Genomic DNA, 21,075 nt, shown 5'->3' on the forward strand with positions numbered 1-21,075 from the left:
CACTTGGCGAATGAGAGATGTGGCTACTGAATCATCTGTCCGTTTTCTTCATGAGAAATGTTACTGCTTCTCTGACGTAAAAACCTAGTATCTCCATTTATTATTTATTTTATCATTTCAATCTGGCAGTGTGTCATATTTTGATGAATAATCAATAGAAATGCTAAAAAGGACTAAAATACACTTGTAGTCATTTTCACATAGACTTCCATTGAAAGTGAAGTTGTTCCCTACCTTATCCTGTAGACGTGGCTGCTTTGGACATACGAGTTTTTTTTTTTTTTTTTTTTTTTTTTTTTTTTGCGTGACAGCGACGATGTATAAAATATATAAATATATATAAAATATACATAAAGCTTTTGGCTTGAGTAATACGGAATGCAATGTGGACGTCCCACAAAGGCAGGAAAACAAACGTGTGTGTGTGAGAAGACAGTCTTCAGCTTCAACTGAAGACATCCTGCATATTTTATTATTTGCTATTATTATTTTTTTTTTATAAGAGGACGAGGCAGAGATGACCATTATCACTTATTATATTTTCATTTGTTGTACTTTTTTATGAAAGGATTTTATTATTGATACTTAATAGCATTGCAATTTTTATAATTATTATAATTAAGACATTTTTGTGTAAGGACGATGGCAGTTGTTTTTGTCATTATTATTATTATTATTAGCACTAGTATTATTAGTATCTTTAATATTTTATTTGTTTTACACATCCTGTATATTTCCAATGAAAGGGCGCCTACCGGGATGACGACTGTAATAATTTTATTATTATTATGATTAAAGTTGATATTTGTCTATTTCCTTATTAGGCATGGCTGGCGGAGCTCCGGTTGTCTTCGCAGCTCTGTACCTGCTCTTTAATCCGCTCAGGTGTTTCGCCTCCTCGGGTTTTCATGGCGTTTTCCCGCACCCCAACAAGCCTCCTGTGCCCGGCTGGGGGCAGCAGAGCGCGAGCAGCAGCGCGCAGGTTGTGGAGGAGACCCTGGACTCTAGCCAGGAGGCACTGCACGTGACGGAGCGCCACTACCTGAAGCGCGACTGGTGCAAGACGCAGCCGCTGAAGCAGGCGCTGCGCGAGGAGGGCTGCATCACGCGCTTCATCATCAACAGCTTCTGCTATGGCCAGTGCAACTCCTTCTACATTCCGCGCCACTTGCATCAGGGAGACGGCGCCTTCCAGTCGTGCTCCTTCTGCAAGCCCAAGACCTTCACCGTGGTCTCCTACACGCTGCAGTGCCCGGGCCAGATCCCCCGCAGCAGGAGGAAACGCGTGCGCCGCGTCAAGCAGTGCCGATGCACTTCCATAGACCTGGACTAAGACTTGCCTTACTGCCTTCAATCTAGACTCTGTAAAACAACACCCTCAGCTGCACAAGCACATTCTTCACTGCGTCAGTTTGACCAAACAAATATTTTTTTGTCATCAGAGGTGTTGTTTAGTTATACAGGTGCATTCACACATTCCTGGACCCTCTGTGGGGTTTCCCCCACTTAGTAAATGTTGTAGGGCTTCATAAACGTCCATGACATTACCCACAATTTTAAAAAGTAAACCAAAAGCCCTAAGCTTTGTGACCACTTTAGCTAAACAGAACAAGAACAACAGCACGGTAGATAGACTGTTTCATAGTGGTGACTACACTCACATATAACACAGCAGCCAGTATGAACAATCCATGTTGTTCTGAACAACAATAGTCAGTTAGACTATACCAAGCATGCCCTAAGCCAGAAGCAATATGGCACGGTAAAGCTTTGTTTGGGTTTGGGACTACTCATTTTTTTGCCAGTATTTGCCAGTATTCATTTACTATACATTTACAATTACTGTAAAAATATCACTAAAGGGTCACACACACTGTTTACTTTGTCAGAGTGGAGCAAAACTCTCAGTTCAAGACAGCTACTAGCCAATTATTAGCCTGTTACATATGGTTTTTGTTTTTTTTACTGTGAGCGACAAGCTATTATGTTGCCCAAGGGAAATGTGGTTCTTCACAAAGAAGACGTCAGTTCCCTCCATCATCGTTTTATTGGCTCACATGTTCTTGGCAGACTAACTAAACTTGAAAATCAGCTGATGAATTGAATCAGGTGAGCAGGAAAAATGACAAACTGAAGGAATCTGGCCCTTCTGGACTGGAGTTCCCCATATTTGACGCCAATGAACTCAGTTGATGTGAAGTAAAGAATTCCTTAAGTAGTCAGTTCCACCATGTCTCCAGTTGTGACGTACCTGCACACTTATATACTATATAATATATACACACTATGTTACAGTCTATCCACTACAAACCACCATTTTTATCTCTGATACTGATTGTGTTAAACATCTGAACATACCCCTGTGTACCACAAAATCTAATCAAACTAGCAACACAAAAAGTGTCGTGTTTTAAGAAAACACTACGTGTCTTTCGGAGAACCTTTTAGAGAACGTTTATCTGAAACCAAATGCAATGCATGCAACGCCTGCACTTTTAGCTCTTAACCAGCCTCTGCTGCTTTAGCCTGCTCCGCACAGTCTTGGCCTGTGTTTGGAGTGCACGGCTGATGTTCTTTACATGTAAATGTCATGTAAGCCAGTCATTGAAAAAGCATACCAGTCTCCACTATGTGGACACAGTGTTTAATGCTAAATGCTGCAATTCAGCTTTGTACGGCAGCGCTTTCTTACAAAACATTAATTTATGTACATAATGTATTTTTAACTATGAAAAATCAAACGTATTTTAATCTTTGATATAGAGATATTTATTGCCTTCAGTCTTGTTTCTTAAATAAGAATAAAGAGTACAAACTGAATCAAACAGATGTATCATTTATTCCCACCAGTGTCTCCCAAATGAAATGGAAATGGACGCATCCGTCATAAGCAAGCAAGGCAGGTTAAATGAAATTCGATATGAATTTGTTTACTGTATGTATTATATCTTGGAAATGTGACCCTTTAGGTCGTGACATGTATTTCTGTGTTTTCAAATACAAATGTTTCAAAATACTGAACTTTATAAAATAAAGATATCCATTGTTCTGACAATTGTGCTGGTCCTTGAGATTAAATCAGCTGAGGCTGCAGGAAGGGTCCAGCTAAAGGACCCTCAAGAGGATGAAGAACATGAAGGTTAGATCTTGATGTATACAGATGACACAGAAGAAAACATTCAATGTACACATTATTGAAAAAAAATACAACACTCTGGTCTTCAGTCTGCTGAAGCTGGGTTAGTTTTATATGAGGAGGAACCCAGTAGGAATCGTAAATGTCTCGTGTTTATAAGTCAGTAATAACTTAGATAACAGGCTTCTGTAATTGACTGTACCTGAAGCACCCTCAGTAATAGCGGCCATGTTCTGATTACAACAGTTACAAAATCAAAATTCCCCCATTTGTTCCACCTTGAATTAATGTGGAGAGTTGGTAGTATCTCAGGTGCTGGCTAGGCTCGCTTCCTTCAGACGAAGTCTTTCCTTCTGTTAAGAAACAAATGGCAGGGTCATTTTGAAGGTATATGTTAAGGTATAGGTTAAAAAAGGGCACGTTTGTAGCACTTAATATTGTAAATTGTAATATTTTGTAAATCCCAATAATGTAATTGAATAAACTGCATGCTTAATTTAATACAATTAAAATGTAATGCAATCTAATAATGTAATATTTTGCCTAATAATGCACAGTGGCATGCAAACATTTAGACATCCCTGGTCATTTTTTATACTGTGAATAACGCCCCCTTTGGCAAGTATCACAGCTGTTAAAACTTTTTGTAGGAAGCGATCAATTTTTATTTGGGGGATTTCTGCTGCTTCTTCCATTCACAAAGCTTAAATGATGTACTGATTCTTGGAATGCCCTGCATGCATTGATCTTTTGAGGTCTAGGCCAAAGATTTCCGATGATGTTTAGGTTGCGGGACTTCAGTTTGAGGTAGACCATTGTGCATTTTGGGGTGTATTTAGGATCAGTCCACCAGGACTTTCCAAAATGCGTCAGATTTGTTTAGATGTGTTGTTCAAAACTGTTACATGTTGTGGTGAGGATGCAAGAAAGGTTATGACTCATGAAGGTCATATTTGTGCCACTGTCACAGTACAGTAGAAGAGTGCACCACCACTCCAGAATCTACTAAATCTACCTAAAGTTTTGATTTGCCTTTCTAGCAACCCTAAAAAGTTCTAACAGATTTTTTCCCCAGAGCTCAACCTAAGCTCCACCATTCTTGCCTTTTATCAATTACATTGCAAAATGAGGACACAGCGGACACGCCTGAAACGCGTTGCTGTATCACCTATTCTTTCTTGACCATGAATGTGAAAAATGTCCTTATGCCTTTTGAAGATTAGGTTATCTTCTACTCAATTCACTGTTTTGACAAAAAAATTGACCAGGGGTGGCAAAACATCTGCAAGCCACTGTAATACAATGTCTTTAACATAATGGAGGGACTATACAAAAGTATATATGGCTGTAATTCCTAATTCAAATCCATTGACCATTGTGCCACTGTCCAAATAATATAAATAATAATATAAATATATATAAGTATACTATAAATAATAATAAGTAATACATATTAAGGAAATTTCAATAATTCAATAATAATTTCAATAATAAAAATGCAGTGACTAAAAGCCATCCCACAACACCCCAATGAGCTTGCAAAAAAAAAAAAAGTCTGCATCAATGCGTGTGTGGTCAAATGTAAATCCACTGCACTGTTAGATTTGAATATATTTGTTTCCAAATGGGTTTTTGTTTGTTTGGATGTTTTAAGCCTTTTTTAAGCCGTTTTCTTTTTTGAAGAGAGACTCTTACCAGTCCATTTGCATTGACCCTCCTGGTCTCCACTTTCTTCTCAGCTGTGATGTTACGAACTGACTGCTGTGCTTCTTTCAGTCTGAGGTGTAATAAGAATAAGTATATTACTGCTGGTTAGAGGCATGGTTTACTACAGTAAAGATGACCGACAAGCTAAACTGCTAAGAATAAACCAAACATGTGAATGTGTAGGCCTAAGTTTTAGTCTTGGTCAAAATGTTACTTTTTCACCTCTCCTTGGAGATGCCCTTGTTCTCTCTCTTCCATCTGGTCTTAAAATCATTACAGAACTCAAACCAGAGCATAAAAACATGGCCAGGCAGGACATCCTGCTCTCCAGAACGTGGCTTAAGCCCAAAGTATTCTACCAGGTCACGGAAGCTGAGGAGAGGAGTCAGAAAACACGGATGGAGAAAATGGAAGAACAACAGTACATGAGCTGCAGGGTTCATCTCATATTGAGGCAGCAGTTACTTTTACAACTGGTCACATGTCACACCAGCATGCTGTGCCATAACCATTAAATAAAATTGGAAGAAAAGCACGTTGTAATAAAAATTAAGTTACAATACAATTTAATGAATGAAATAAAAATGTGCAAATATAATGACATACCTTTTCTGTGCCAATATCAGTTGGTGATCTGTGGCTATTTGTTCATTTTGAGCTGAAAGATCAAAAGTATTAGTTAGTAAAGACCTTCAGTTACACATTTTACCCTCCTTATTGCTGATATCCAAACCTTTATTACAGTAAAATGACCGCTGTCCTTTATATGTATACGTTATCCTGATTTCAAAATTAGCCTTATCTAGCCTTATCCAAAATTATCTTCACTTGAATCTTTTATATTTATTTATATTATACATTTAATTTACAACAATTAGTCTTTGAAAAACCACCTAGTGGTTCCTTTGTAACACTGCTCAAAATAAGCCTTTAGACCGTTCATTCTAAGAGTGTAGTAAGCCTAATCTAATAAAAATACAGCTCACTCAGTCACACCACCTATTGCTCCATTTTCCACTGTTTTAGGAGGCATTGGAAACAGCCCTGCACAGTCCTGACTCACTCAAAAGTCTCCTTCTCTGCCAAAGCCTTCCTGATCCCTATCTGTCTGTCTGCCTGCCTGCCTACTGAACCTGACGGCAAGATATCTCCCTCAGGTAAGGAAGACCAGACACTTATCAGGTCCCCAAAAGGGCCAATCACAGATATTCTCCAGAGAAACTAAGAATGCACTTATTATGGTAGGAGAGAGTATTTTACAGAGAAGTGTATTCAGCCATGTAAACATTCACATGCAATATGTTTATAAGCACAAACTAGTAAATATATATGCACTACACCATGATGCACTCTAGAACATCTCCTCGACAATCACTAAAAGTTCACTGGATTTAGTTGCTCTATAACAAGAACCCTGAAGAGCTGTTCTACCCAATTTCTAGAGGAGCATGTTTGCACGTTTGTCCATTCATCTTGCTCAGCAGGCAGCAAAACAAAACAAAACCCATATCATCAAATCATATCAAAAGGCACATCTGTATTCCTTCCCTACAACCTCCCCCTGCAGAGCTGTCTGTGCAAGCTGACGGCCAGAGCAGGCCTCACATTTAAAGTACATTGATGGAGATGGAACTGGTCAAGCTGAAGAGAAACTTTGAGGCTATTTTAACTTCATCTGTTCTGACATGCAGCATTTTGTGTTATGATGTGTCGCTCACCAGTGACTATAAAAGCCTCCATTTTGTCTTTGAAGGGATGGATGTACTCTTGACACGATTTGGAACACACTGTTTGGACATCCTTCTGACAGACTGTAGAGAAAGAAACACCTGGTTATTCATTATCTAAGGTTCATATTTGAGAAGGAAGGAGGTTGGCACTATCTGTGTTAAAATTGCAGAAGCTGAAAAGATTTATTTAGTTGGAGTGAAATAGGGGGAATACCACTGCCCTCCATGTTCGGGAAAAGCACATCACTCTATACCAATAGGAGTGCTTGGGTAAAACTCCAAACCGTCCATTCTCCACAAAGAATTCTTTGAGCGATTTTTCTTTCTTCTATCCTCTGAGCGTGTCGTCTGCCAGGCAATGCATATATCGGAGAAGACAAGTTTTAAGTCCTTTCCCTTCTAGTGTCAAGAGCATTGCTAGTGTTAGGGAAGCTATGAATGAGTGGGTTAACTGGCAGTACTCAATTAGGAGAAAAAGGGGGGAAAAAGTTTTTTTAAGTTTTAAACTTCAGACACACAATTTAATTGCAAAAAAGGTTTTTAAACACATACAAAATTTTCCACTTATACTAAGAACAGCGTTAATACCTTTTTAAGCAACAATTTTTTCACCTCTTTTTCTTCCCTAGAATTAAAGAGGCTTTGTTTGATGGATATATGCAAATAACCTTTTCTGATTGGCTGCCCTGTATTGTCCCTCATTCAAAAAGCAGACCAAGTCAAAACACATATAGCTTCAGTGTGAATGGGCAGAGCTAAACTGCTGTAGGCTGAATAGACTGACATAAGTAAATACATTGATTTTTGCAACGTCACACAAAAAGCTTACTTCCAAATGGGCTATAGCCTATTACAGCTTATCCTTTATTCATTCTTACCTTTTTCAATCTAATCTCTAGCTGTTGGTTCTGCAGGGTAGAGAACCATCAATTGAAATGTTCTTTAGGGTACAGCAAACTTAAACCAAAGATTGTTCTTCTATGGCAGGCCCTAAAAATCTCCTTTGGCACCTTCATTTATAAGAGTGTAGTGTTCTCAGGGCATATGGAGGGTGAGAGTGATGTTCTCAGAGGACGTGTGTGCAGTGAGGCAGGGGCTGGAGTTCCACCTGTGATGGAGTCAGAGGTTATCTCCTGTCTTTTTCCTCTGGATAAAGGCTGTTTAGAGGCACCTCTGATGGCGGCTGCAGATAGCTGCTACTCCGCCTGTGGCACCAGGCCACACCGTTTGTTCACTGTCAGTCCTCCATCCAATCCTAGGATCAGAGGGGCCAGTCTCCAGCCCCAGTCATAATAGACCCTGATGGCAGCTCAGGGCTGCTGGATACACTCCATCTGCATCTTGCTCTGATAAGATTACATACGCCACTGTTTTCATTCAACATTTGTGTAAACTATAGAGGCGACTGGGTACACAAGACATGACCCCCCTTTCAAGTTCCCGAAATATGAGCAAGGGCCTATATTCTATGTGTATTCATTATTACTATAATTATTAAGTTTAGCTTTTGTTAGCATGCCTTTAAGATATATATATATATATATATATGTAAATGACCTCTGTTCTGACTCTGGATGTATTGTAACTCATTGAAATCTAAGATTTAACAAGTGTTCCAGGAACACTATCTGGTCTCAGCAGTATGTGAATGAGCAGGACTCACTTACTGTTGGCTGAATAAGGGGTCATATGTAAATGTACTCATGGTTTTGACTTCACAACCATGATGAGCTTTCAGAGCTTAGTTTCATATGCAGACTATCTTTGAACAATACCATAAAACAATGTTCTTCAATTCCAGTGTCATGAACTGTTTGGTAATTTCCTTGCTCCAACACATTCAGAAATCTGTTAATTGCGAGGTTTTATTGGTTTGATTAGGAAGGAAAAATCACCCAACTGTGCTGGACAGTAGCCCTTCAGGACTGAAACTGAAGAACACATTTCGAACAGAGATGTGCAAATGTTAGTTAAAAATCTTTCCATCCAGCGTTTGTGACAAACATGATTTTTAAAGGAACCAAGAGTGGCTCTGCAGTGGCATTGCTCTAACCCTTTGAAGCAAGAGTGTATCTGGCCCAGCACATGGGGAGCATGTGAACTAGTTAATCATTTAAATCAGGTGCGCTTGATGAGGGACAGCAAAAAAAACTGAACACAGGGTTTCCATGAGTGGGATTAGGGACTTTTGGAATGAGAAACTAAGGTTATAATGTGTTTACAAGAACAGGATCATCTTGCAGTCTGTGTATAATGCTCGCGAGACAGAAGTTTCTCAATGAACGATGAGAAAGCATCTTGAAAGCTGCAATTTATCTTCGCATTGTGCTATTTCCAGAAGACCCTTCTCATTGTGAGTAACTGTCCATCCGGCCACTGCCACGCACTAAGAGATTTAAATACAAAGAATTTGGTCTGCTGTGTTGTCACTGCTGTCTTTTTGGAAATTTGCTGCACAGACAATAACATCACACAGACGCTCCCAGTGTGACTCATGTGAATAACTCAGCAGTTCTCCCGTGCCGCAGAATAATGCAGGAGACGAATGCGGTCACCTTGAGCGAAGCCAAACGGAGAGCATAAACTGTGTGCTCAGGGCAAACAAACTAACCATGCTGTAAAAGAAAACAAAAACAGAACAAAAACGGTACACAAAAGAAGAAAAGACACGGTTCATCCCGAGCATGAGGGCGGTTCAAACAGCGGGACAAAGGGGAGAGCGCGATGCGCCAGATTTGGCAGTCTCTCAGTCGCCCGATAAAGATGGCTTGTTGAGAGGTAAAGAAAAGAATCTCTGACACACATCTGCGGGGCCACACTGAACTGGAGCTGATACAGTGTAACAGGAGAACAGCGGTGCATCTGCGTGGAGATAGAGTGCGGCCCATGGCCGATAAGCCCCTTTCCCCTCAGATTACATAAGAACGGCAGCCATGCAAGCCCGCGAGCCTCTCCAGCCGCATGAGCAACAAAGCCTCGGAATCGTACAATACCAGAAGCATCTGATGGGCAGGATTAAAAACATATCTAAAAGGCGCCATGGCAAAGTCACAGAGACTCCGCTTCGTCTAACGTGCGAGCGTGATCGCAGACATGCACACACACACACACAAGCTTGTGAGATAGCATGGTTATGCTAGTACAGTCACGGATGATGTCATATGGACACATTTATAGAGGTCTGACACAAAATGTATGGTAGAAATACTAGAAAGAAAGGGACATTACTGCACAAAACTAAGTGCCAGGCATTTCAACGAACATCATCAAAGCTCATTCTCCGGTTTTGTAATGGCTGTGGGCAATGGCAGCAAACCAAACTTGTTGCAATATGATGCCTCTCAATCCGTCCCGATTAAAGTAAAGCCAGGCGGTGGTAACTCTGTCTTCTCCAGTCTGGGGTAAGTGGACCACAGTGAGACGCTGACAGAGTTACAGTCAGTCATCAGAGGATTGAAACCTCAAAACACAACTGAAAACCCACACAATAACAGGATGGAAGCTGATTGATTACAGGCATACAAACAGTCCTGGCTGAAAATCTTTTTCTACATTGGCTGATAGATCTCACGGTGATACCGCAGAATTGTGAAAGCCATAGCAGCGCAGTTTTTTTTGTTTGCTTTGTCTATCAGGGGAACTGCTTTCATGCTCTCACCCGCCAGGTCTTTCCCCAGCCTTCGGAGCTCCTTGCTGAGTTCCTCGAACTTCACTTGGGCAGCAAAGAAGACATCTTGAGGCTCAGGCAATGGACAGACACAGCTTTCTGTCCCAGCATTCTAACAAGCAGAAAAATACATAAAACAGAGAAAAGATTAGAACAGTGAAAGACGCATCTATCATAACGTTTAATAGGAAAAAAGATCGGAAGGAGCATGTATATCTACCTCATCAAGGTTGTGTAGATAGTAGGACACCACGTAATCCACCAAACTTGTGCGATTATCCTGGAGAAATTATTCAAAGTAAAAGCCAGAAGTGTGTATTTGCCAATAACTTTTTTACAAACAATTCATTCCTTTTGATGCCTGATAACACAAAGATACAAAAACATGCTTGAAGAACAAAGTTCTTTTTGTTTGTTTGGATACATTGGAAATATCTTGATATTTATTACAATAATTTTATGCTGGAAAAAAGGCTGTATATACTGCCGACTCATTTGATTAAACTGTGGCATAATTTACATTTATAAGTGCAAATGTAAACAAAACGTAATAAACTTTGAAATAGTTAATAAAAAAAATAAACTCAATTTCTGAATGTGCAATAAAAATAAAGGTAAAATAAAAATACATACACATAAATAAAATGCAGGTTCAAGTGGAACAGACAGAGGGGTCTGTATTTTTTTTTTTAAACCTCAAGCTTTCAAAACTTGCATTCTTCCTGACTTGGTTTACTCTTGTGGTTTTATAATGGCAAGCTAGTATTTGGGGCTCTGATCAGGGTTTTTAAAAGAGAAGACTGGGGTGACCAGTGTGTATCACAGTGTGTATTGACTATAGGGCTGTCAGATGGGGTACCTACCAGGCCACAGCTTTGCAGTTCAGCATTTTGTCACATTAAACACATTTCATTTATATGGTCCGCCTTCATCAGTCAAATTCAGAGTATTACAAGAGGGAAAATGCTCATTTCTGCAGAGCTGTGTCCCAGACTGAACCCAGCTTGACACCACTGGATTAGAACATACTGATCAATGTTTTTAGTCACTGATCATAACTCTGGAAAGTCGTACCCTGCTCTTAACATCTTTCAGCTTGGGGAGAATATCTAGGTCGAAGCCGTCCGCTTGGCCTCTGGTTCTGCTGCCTCCGTTCATGTAGTTTCCAAGGGCGAGCACCAGTCCCAGCACCTTCCTCACATTGTCTCCCAGCAGGTCCTGCCACACGATAACATATCACTTTTAATATCCAGCACCATTGCTTCCCCTGGGTCTAGGAGAATAGGTGATTCTGTAGATACAGCTAATCTCCTTGAGCTTAGAGCTCATATCTAAATATCATATATATGATGTTTAAAAGTACAGCAGACAAATGATATGTTTCCAAATATTTCTGATGTTCTTAGTTGACCAACTTTTGAGAAAACCCTTAGATTATCACTGAAAATGGCTTTGTACCTGGCATACATTAAGGACAATCTCTGTTTTACGCTTGACAGAGGCAATGGCGTCTGTGAATGCTGACTGGAGAATAATACAGCGGGCTCTCAACGAGAATTCAGGAATCTGGGAGAGCTCATACAAGAACCTCGAAAAAAAGACACCAAAAACACCATGGTCAACTAGCTATCAGGTTTGGGCAACAGTATATGACAGTAATACTTCAAGACATGTTCATGTAGACAAGGAGCTGTTTAAAGATTCAAAGCATTTCACAAATGGCTCAAAATGACTTTGAATGGCTCACAATACAATAAAATAGTGTCATATCACAAGACTACAAGCTACTATGGTCTTCCAAATGTTGTTTTTTTTGTGAAAAGAGTGAATGTGTGTCTGATCTGGTAAATATCTCACTGTTCAGGCTTGTCCAACATTTTGATGTGCTCTTCATCTAAGGTTTCATAGTGTTTTCTTATTCTTTCCAGTTCTTCAGGCTGAGCTCTCTGAGGACCATAAAAAAGCACAGACACCCAGTTCAAAAGTGAACACAGAACTGCAAAACGGGCTCAAAACAAAGCCATTTGCACAATTATGAAGCTATAATTATGTTTGCATTTGGGAGTAGACTATTTCTTCCCATGGAGTACAAAAGTTCAAAGCAATGATATACTAAGCTCTGTCTGTTACATACAGTGACAGATCTTGGTAAAAGTTATCTGGGAACTCAAATCACTTGGGGAGCCCAAACTTTTGCACTGTGCTACTTTCTGTTCCAAAACAACACTCAAATCTTGATTAAAATGGTGAAATTAATTATTAATTTTAGCTCATCTTTAACTCACATTTATTAACTGTAACAGAAATCTTTAATCTTTATACTTTTGCACGTTACTGTACTGCAAAAAAATAAAAATAAAAAAAATAAAAATAGTGGCAAAGAGTGGAAAGAATTCTCACATTTTCATACAGGGCTTCAATGGCATCCAGGTCGACCACAGAGTTGTCCAGCATCAAAACAGCTGAATGAGTAAAAAAATAAATCTCTATATTACTAGAGCTGCAGATTGGCTAATTTTGCACAAACCAGATGTTCAGATGTTGGTGCCATGGGTGAAAGCTGCCGACTGATTTGTGATGTGTGCTTTCACTATAAATTCAGATAAATGACAGGTTCAGTGCTTTTGAAGCAGATCTCTTGGGTTGCACGCTGTTTTATGGCACAGCACGTTCCCTACACTGGAAGCTGGAATAAAAGTTTAATGGAACAAAAGAGGTTGCCAGTGCTATTTGTTATTGTCACACACTCTAACAGTCAGTTTTGTGCCTTATACTTTCTTGGTCATAAAGGCATCAAGAATGCAAATTCCAGTATTCATGTCTTAATATGGTCTTCTAGAGACTTCTTCTGAAATCAACCCAATCTAACCTTCAAATATTACTTTGACTGTTAGCACCACCTGAATACACAGCTAGGGGGCAGTCCCACCTGAAATGTTGAACAGGATAATAAAGAGACAAAGCAAGGAAAATAGAAAAAGAGGAAAGTAGCACATGAACAAAAGATGAACCTTCCTTAAACCAAATATTATCCTTATAACCATTATATTATATATATATTTAGGGAGTTGCCTATATATTTATCTTTTTCCTTTACTGGACTACAAACGTAAGGTTGTCAGTGTGAGAATTCTGAAAGCTCACAAAGCTGAAAGCTCAAAAAAGCTCAAAATTTCCTTTGCATTTTCAACATCAGATATTCCAATTAGTGTGTATACAGTAGTCTGGTGAACTTAGACCACTTATACTGAGTCATAAAGTGAGAAATGGTTGTTGATACAAATGTAATGTGCATTTTCTGTGTTGTGAGCAGGATGGAAAATACTTCAGTAATTAAGTACTTTGTTGATGTGTTTCTTTCAGGCACATTTTCCTTAATATTATTCAGATCTTCACAGAACTAGTTCCAAATCTAAAATACCATGTCAATACCTAAGACTTTCAAAAATGCATTAATGTAGATTCTTTATGATGCTCACAACAGTAACATTAACATTAAAACTAATACAGCATTATATATTATATGTTGTCTTTAAGTTTTTCCACTTCTGGTTTGAAGCATCATAAATCTTTTAATGAGTGGTTATTAAAGAAAATGAAAATTTTCAAATTAAATTTTGGATGTTAGCATCTGGTTGATCATTTAAATTAAGCTGCATATTTAGCTTCTGGCTGGTTTACACCTTAACTTGTTATTACTGACTTGATAAATCAATCATATCAATTTTAGTGTTTGTCAGACCACTAGCACTGCCACATACCAGTTTTAAGAGTTAATACTCTCACTTGTTGGTATTCTAAAATAATTTAGAGTTGCTAATACTAAAGTGCCCACCAAGACTCTTGTCTGCAGGTAACTGAAAAGTTGAGTGAGCAGTCCTCACGTATTTCACAGAAAGCATGTAAAGCAGGGGTCAATAATTTCAATTCTTAGGGGTCCAGAGGTTCTGTGATCTCCCTGTCCATAACATAAACCCCAAACCTGGTAACTGATGAGTTGAAACAGGGAATTTAGCAGTGTCCTGGACTCTAAGCCCTCTAAGACAACACTGATATAGAACTGTCCCTTTCAGACATGTGCTAGGGTAAGCAGAAACATTAAAAAAGTTTTAATGTGGCTGGTATAAGTGATACTGATACAAAATGATACTGACATGGAGGAAAAACACAGTCTTTGAGTGTATCTAACACGTGGATGACGAATCTAACATCCGAGGTTAATTTGAGTGTGTGGTTATTTAACACAAGCAAAAAACCCAGACAAGGCATTGCTACCCAGTCAGGGCAGTTCAGTTGAGTATAATGAAAGGCAATCAAAAACACACTAGCATTTCCTCTTGGAAGATGCATATCGGTCTTTAATCAACCGCTAGACTTGCTTTTCAAACCATCAATGATTTTCAAAGATGAGTGGCTCAGACATGTCTGTTCACTATAAGCAAAGATGGGATTGGTGCTCCCAGCTGTGCTATTTCATACCATTGCAATGTTACATAATAGAGTGGTGTTTTACTAAAGTACTGTGCAGTTATGCCTCTGCATCATGTATTTGGATGCGTTTTGGAGCCTCTTACCCTGCTGTATGTCTTTCATATCCAAATGGAGACTTGAAATTAGAATGCCCACTGCTTGAGAGCGCTTGCCATCCAACAACTTAATGATCTGAAATTGCAGAAAGGTTAAATAAAAAGAAAAAGTAAACACAGTTAAGACACCCAAAGAAAACAGTCATAGTCGAAAAAAGAAAATTCCTTCTCTCAGGCAAGGAAACAATGAATAACAACAAAAGTCTGGAAAATCCAACTTCTAGCCAAGAGTAACAGTAACATGATTATGTTTCATAAACCATCTTAAATGTTTTGGAGAGAAACTGTGAGTTTTCATCCAGTTGCCTTTATTCTCAGACCCAGTGTAATTACATGTCAATTTCTGAAACAACAGCAGAGGCACTTGTGGCATCCTGTTATTAGACATAAAAAATGTCTCTCACTCAAACGATTAGTTCAGTCAAAGCTAAGGCAGAACTAGTAATTTAGCCATTAAAGTCAGACATTTAACAACAAGACAGTAGGCAGATTGCACCATCATCAAAACTCTGTTAGGCATTTTCGGTGAAGCCAGCCTTTGTGTGATGATAGGAATCTTAGTAATGCACTTTCTAATATGTAGTGCTGTTCAAATTCATTCAGGATAAACAACAGCATGTCATTTAATGCAGACATGTAAAACATTTCGGTGTGACAGGTTTCAAACTCACATCACTCTAGAGAATTGCTCTCAACACTTTTGATATAAGTAGCTTTTGGCTAATATCTAACAGGGGGAGCTTTTAAGGAAGCACCGAAAAGAGGGGTGTATTTGTTTTGCTGTTGAGTTCAAATATTGACAGTATTTCTTTAGAATCGCAGACTTTAAATAGTTACTGTACTGATCGGTATCTGTACTGTACTGTATCTGTACTTCATACACCTGTAATTACAAGGGTGTTAAGGTAATAGTTTAATAGAACTACTTGTTTCTGTCAAAACAAAATCAAAATGGCAATTTTATATATTCATTTTTTTAAAGTTGAATTACCAATAATTTTTATTCTAAAATATTTATTTTTAAACCATTACTACACGTTAATTTTCATGAAATGTTACACACATTATGTTAAGGGCCGCCAGTGTTAAAAAAAATAAGTGAGTAAATATGTAAACGTAGGTGTTATGTAGACAAATACAATTGTGATGAAATGTCACTTTCTAGTGTAGTTTTAAATTATAATATTTTGACTTCTACTCAAGAACGTTTGTGAGATAAATCTTGTTCATTAACATTTAGTGGCTAATTTCTCTTTTGTGTTTAATTTCATGGTGTTATGTTGGGTGACAGTTTTTGTGTTTGGTCATATCTCTGACTGAAGAATGAATTGTCTAACAGACTGCAGATCCTATGCTGATAGATGCTGAATCTGCTGCTTTTCTACCCAGCACTTACTGTAAGTAGGTACTTTTTAAACTGAGTCATTTGATTACAGAAGAAATAATATATTTTTTTGAGTACAGTCTAGGCCATTCTACCCACCTTTGTTGATATGACAGTGACAAAAGTTTGTTGTGGCTCAGCTGAAATGTAAATTACAAATTACAAAAAGCTGAAATGTAAATTACAGCGGTTTGTGTGAATGCAAGCCTGACTCCAACCATATGAAATATTGCTCAGTCACCCCTGTCATCATCATCATTAGAACTATCAGCGTTACCAGGATGAATGCAGTTTTGTACCTTCTTTGCTTTGACTTTCTTCTCATAGGTCTCAGAGAGGGGTTTCCTTTTGGCGGGTGTGGACATTTTAGCGAACAGCTCCGCAAACTCATTGGTATTTATTATGGCTGGCTCCTTCAGTGAGCTCCACACCGTATCATTTCTAGAAGAAGAGACAGAGGAAAGATGAAGACAGACATCCAGACACCACTCCGTCTTGCTTTCTACAAGCTGCCCCCTCCTTTTCTGTATTTAACATAATACTGAATAATGTAGGGTTTTTTCATAGCACAGAACTAACAAGATTCAGTTTTCACACTTCAAAGACAAAGACAGACAGCCTACCAAGGGCCTAACTAATACAAGCAAACACACAGAACTAAAGGAATCACACAGGGATTATGTTGCTGAGCAACCAGGCCTAAAAGCACATAAAATAAATAAGGGGTCAATATGAGTACTCTGGCTTGCTAAACTTTCGCTCCCATGAAAACAATTAAAGAGCCAGCAAGACGCTACAAGGCTAAGCTTGACTGGGTTCAGCTTTGGCTTGCTGGATGCTCAGAGAGGGAAGAAAGCTTTCATGAGGAGTCAAATAACCGCCTAGCAGCAGAGCGGTGGCCCGGGAACTGGATCCCACAGAAATCCACACCGCCACTAGAGGTCCAGAAAGGCCTGCCTTAGCCTATGGCTGGCCCCACATACAGACCTCAGTCTGCAGCGGCTGTCCATAATCCTCCCCTGAGGCCTGAGTGGGAAGACCCGAAAATGTCAGCTTCCTGTTTTCACTCACAAATCGACGTGATGAGCGAACTTTATGATGATGTTCAAAATATGGTGTCTGAGTTATTTTTACTGCGAAGGAAATATTTAGGAGTAGAAGTAAGAGACGGCATGATACCACTTTTTCTTTTTTAATACTGACACTAAAACTACAGATTGTATATCGTTATGAAAGGGTTGGGGTATTTGGTCATTCGCAGTACAAATTGCTGGATCTACAGTTCTGTAGACAATCCAATCCTGTATTACTCTTAGCTGAAATAGCACACATGCTTCATTCTGTAGAGCATTTGAAAAGCTGGAGCATGACAGTATACTATGAACTGATCATGGTAAAATGACAGATGAAAGTGACTGATTACTCACGCCAGATGCAGCCGATAAACCAAGGCATCAGTATCTGAAGTTTCTGTCTACAAAAGAAGGTGATGCTAAGCTAATGTTGCTAACAAACATCTGACTCGGACTCCAATCTCTCTGCGTAAATACATGCCAAATCTCAACTTATTTTCTTTAAAAATCTATTACAAGTACATTAACAGATACAAAAACACCACTTTTTTAAGCTAAAATTGTAATGCTTACACAAAATAGGTTTTTCCAGAGTTTGTCACTGTGGGAAGTTTATTTTTGGATTTATAGACTAAGGTATATTATAGAAGTCATACCATGTTCTAAACCTGATTCTAAGACTGATTTGTTAAATGAACGAACACATCTTAGCTGATTGACTGCATCTGGGTTCAGAAATAAATAAACTTAATTTGTTTGTTTTACTAAACTACTAAGTAGTCATAGTTATTAGTATTGTTATTAGTTATTAGTATTCTGCTAATGCAGAAGGTTCTGATATCATATATTAAAGAAAATGTTGTACATGCCAGTTTATTTAAACTGCTAAACTATATTTATATATTTACATACTTCATACTGATCAAACACTGTATTATCCTCTCCTTACTGTTATCATGACGTTAAAACACTGTTACTAATGTTACAACATGCTGCAACAGTAAATTCTGTGCTATTTTACAGGCTAGATTTGTGACTTTTTTCCCTTAAAAATTAATTCCAGCATGCTCTCCTGATATTGACCAGTATGAGACAAGTGCCATCTCTAGCATGAACTGAGCAGTGTTTGTCTGTATGATAAAATAAACACATCATGACAGAGCATATATATTAATTAGCATCTCAATATATACTGTCCTTCAGAAGTTCATTGTAATTGTTCTTATTTTATTTAATCTATTCCATTTATAATAGATTGAACACCAGATAGGTGATGTTTATGTATTTTGTCAAAAATAAGACTATTTGTAATAACTGTAATAAACGTGAGGTACTTCAATATTAAATGATTTTAGAATATTAACCTAATTCTTGATACTATACAGCTTATAATGGAGTCCTGTATAGCTCTGTTCATCTTTAGTTATTTATAGCTTCCTCCAAATTTTTTTATACATGTATCTGCAACAAAACTGTTTTCATGATACTTAAACCACTTGTTGATACAGTCAATCTGAACTTAATAATGGTGATTTCAAACTTTTGAACAGATTGATTGGAAAAGCTTGTTATAGAGTGACATTCCATTGAACTTTTGGGAGTTTGTCAGGTATCCTGTTTTTCAGCTTCTGTATCTAACACTACCTGTTGTTTTGAATCTGTATGCGTGTCCAGTAGAGTGGTCTCATGGGGCAAACCGGCTCCACTCTCTGCTTCCGCTGCGGCCACTGCTCAACTCTAGACGACAACCGCCCATATCCAGTTGAAGGGGAGGGGGCGGAGCCTGGTATAGGTGGTGGAGGAGGAGGAAGACCACATCCAGCCATAAGTGGAGGTGGTGGTGGAGGGGGCGGCCCATTGGCTTTTTCGAGTGGTGGATTTGCATTACTGTCACTAGGGCCAGGTAATGATGGGGAAGGGGCTCTGTTGATGGAAGTTTCTGGCTGAACAGGGAAAGGCGGTGGTGGTGGTGGTGGTGGGGGTGGAGGAGGAGGTGGGTCCAGAAGAGGAGGCTGCTCTTGCTTGGCCACTGGCTGTTTGCCAGAAAGGCTGAGATTAATGGAAGTAAGATCAAGTTTTTTAGGCACGGTTGGCTGATGACAAAGGCCGCCACTTGTTTCTGTGTCCTCCACAGGCTTAATGAAGGTTTCTCTGTCTGTCTGAATGCACACAGTGCGAAAGGCACGAGGTGTGACGTTGTCCTCTGTGGACACAGCCACGTCTCGAAGGTCACCATGGGAACGCTTGGCCTTTTCCTTTAATTCTGCAATGGCTGTCTGCAGTTTGGACACAGATTCTGCGTTGTCTTCTCGCAAGCGGAATAACTGGAGCTTGAAGTCCGCCTGAAACAACAGCAGTAAGGGAGGAGTGGAGGACTTTTAGTAAATGATTTAATAAATGTGGTTGCATGTGTTCAGTTCACTTGATAAGCAAATGAGAAACAACGTCACACAGACTTCATTTTTCATAAAATATATTCTTTGGGATTATAAACTACAAATATATGTGATGGCTGCATGATAAGTGGCATTTTGTGTTGAATTTGGAAAGAACACTATTAGTTGTGTTGTGTTAAATTGTCCTTTAAATACATCACATGCCTAAAAGTAACTGTATTAAAAATAATAAAAATTAATAATTTGATTTTATACATTGCTGATAATATATTTAATCAATAATATTACTATTTTATTCATTATATAATCAAAGGTATCCAGATGAATAACTAATCAACAGGGGTTGAGTGTGAGTGTAAATTATAATTTATAATATTTCTGAACTTGAAACGGTAGTGTGTGTGGGCTAGTGTTCAAAGCGACTTGCCTCTAATGTTTCCACCTCTTCTTTGCACTCTCTTTTCAGTTGCAGAAGAGCTGCCTGATGCTCTGTATGGAAGAAATGCTGAACACTGAAGTTCCTCACATTAACAATAAGTTTGCTGCACATTCCCACAAGGTGGCAGTACATACACTCACTTCAATGCGTTACTTTCCTCTTGAGCATGCTTTCACTAGGTGCATGGGTGACAGCCTATCTAAGACAAAGCTATTCTTTTAATGTGCTAAGGTGTGTCTGTAAATTCCACACCCCATTGACTTACAGGATATACGATTACACACAGAATGTTAACAGCAGAAGCATTTAATGAGGAGCCCAGTAACAACTCATGTAATTCAGTCTTAACACATTATGCCATTTTGAGAGTTGATAGGTCCAGTGGTCGGATACAGAACCACACGAATAATGTACCTGATATCTATGATGTATCTAAAAAAAATCTATGTGATTACATTGCAAAGGTTGTTATCTAACCTGCAGAAGAATTATTGAGGGTGGAGGCACATTAGCATTTGTTTGGAGAGCGCTGTACCATCACATGCAGGGCAAATATGTGACTCAGGGCAAACATTTGCTTTTGCCTTACTTGCATGCACAATAAGCTCTTACCAGCCTCTGTGTACTTCAATCCTATCTTCTCCTCCTTGTCTTTGGGCTTTGGCGGGGGCCAGATGGCCTGGAGCCGCCCTGGGGTCCTCTCCTCATTTTCAGAAGGCTACAAGCAAAGACAACATAAGACGTTGTAGACGCTGATAAAACACAAAATAACATATTTAAAGTAGTCAGCTGTTTCACTATGTCACAGAGGCTACGGAAACAGAGTTCACACAGTTCTGAGAGCAAATATTCCTTATGTTTAACAACAGACCTGTTCTGGTAAGCTAAAGTTTGTCCGGTGATTAAACCTTAAAACTTGCATCAACAGGATGCTTATGGCAATCCAAGGATTAATAG

The 21,075-nt window shown here is 38.9% G+C and overlaps 2 protein-coding genes across 2 annotated transcripts in view; one reads left to right on the forward strand and one right to left on the reverse strand.

The window, feature by feature from the left end:
* The first annotated feature begins 826 nt into the window (after positions 1-826).
* grem1a (gremlin 1a, DAN family BMP antagonist) lies at positions 827-3,016 on the forward strand. Its single transcript, XM_072684703.1, has one exon. It carries the CDS (start codon positions 827-829, stop codon positions 1,331-1,333), a length of 507 nt encoding a protein of 168 aa, XP_072540804.1. The 3' UTR covers positions 1,334-3,016.
* Positions 2,888-21,075, reverse strand: part of fmn1 (formin 1) — a 28,024-nt gene continuing 9,836 nt past the window's right edge. Inside the window, exons 5-20 of the mRNA XM_072674536.1 lie at positions 20,731-20,836; positions 20,107-20,168; positions 18,928-19,625; positions 16,510-16,651; positions 14,815-14,902; positions 12,641-12,702; positions 12,098-12,186; positions 11,699-11,828; positions 11,315-11,458; positions 10,461-10,520; positions 10,232-10,352; positions 6,562-6,654; positions 5,450-5,501; positions 5,066-5,215; positions 4,832-4,913; positions 2,888-3,489 (exon numbers count right to left, since the gene is read on the reverse strand). Coding sequence (XP_072530637.1) covers positions 3,445-3,489; positions 4,832-4,913; positions 5,066-5,215; positions 5,450-5,501; positions 6,562-6,654; positions 10,232-10,352; positions 10,461-10,520; positions 11,315-11,458; positions 11,699-11,828; positions 12,098-12,186; positions 12,641-12,702; positions 14,815-14,902; positions 16,510-16,651; positions 18,928-19,625; positions 20,107-20,168; positions 20,731-20,836 — 2,124 coding nt within the window. The 3' untranslated portion in view covers positions 2,888-3,444. The remainder of the gene's footprint in view (positions 3,490-4,831; positions 4,914-5,065; positions 5,216-5,449; positions 5,502-6,561; positions 6,655-10,231; positions 10,353-10,460; positions 10,521-11,314; positions 11,459-11,698; positions 11,829-12,097; positions 12,187-12,640; positions 12,703-14,814; positions 14,903-16,509; positions 16,652-18,927; positions 19,626-20,106; positions 20,169-20,730; positions 20,837-21,075) is intronic.

This window comes from Salminus brasiliensis, chromosome 1, assembly GCF_030463535.1.
Source record: "Salminus brasiliensis chromosome 1, fSalBra1.hap2, whole genome shotgun sequence".
In the NCBI taxonomy this organism is placed as follows: domain Eukaryota; kingdom Metazoa; phylum Chordata; class Actinopteri; order Characiformes; family Bryconidae; genus Salminus; species Salminus brasiliensis.

Coding starts and splice junctions, on each gene's coding strand:
- grem1a (XM_072684703.1), top strand. CDS start 827: ATGGCTGGCGGAGCTCCGGTTGTCTTCGCAGCTCTGTACCTGCTCTTT.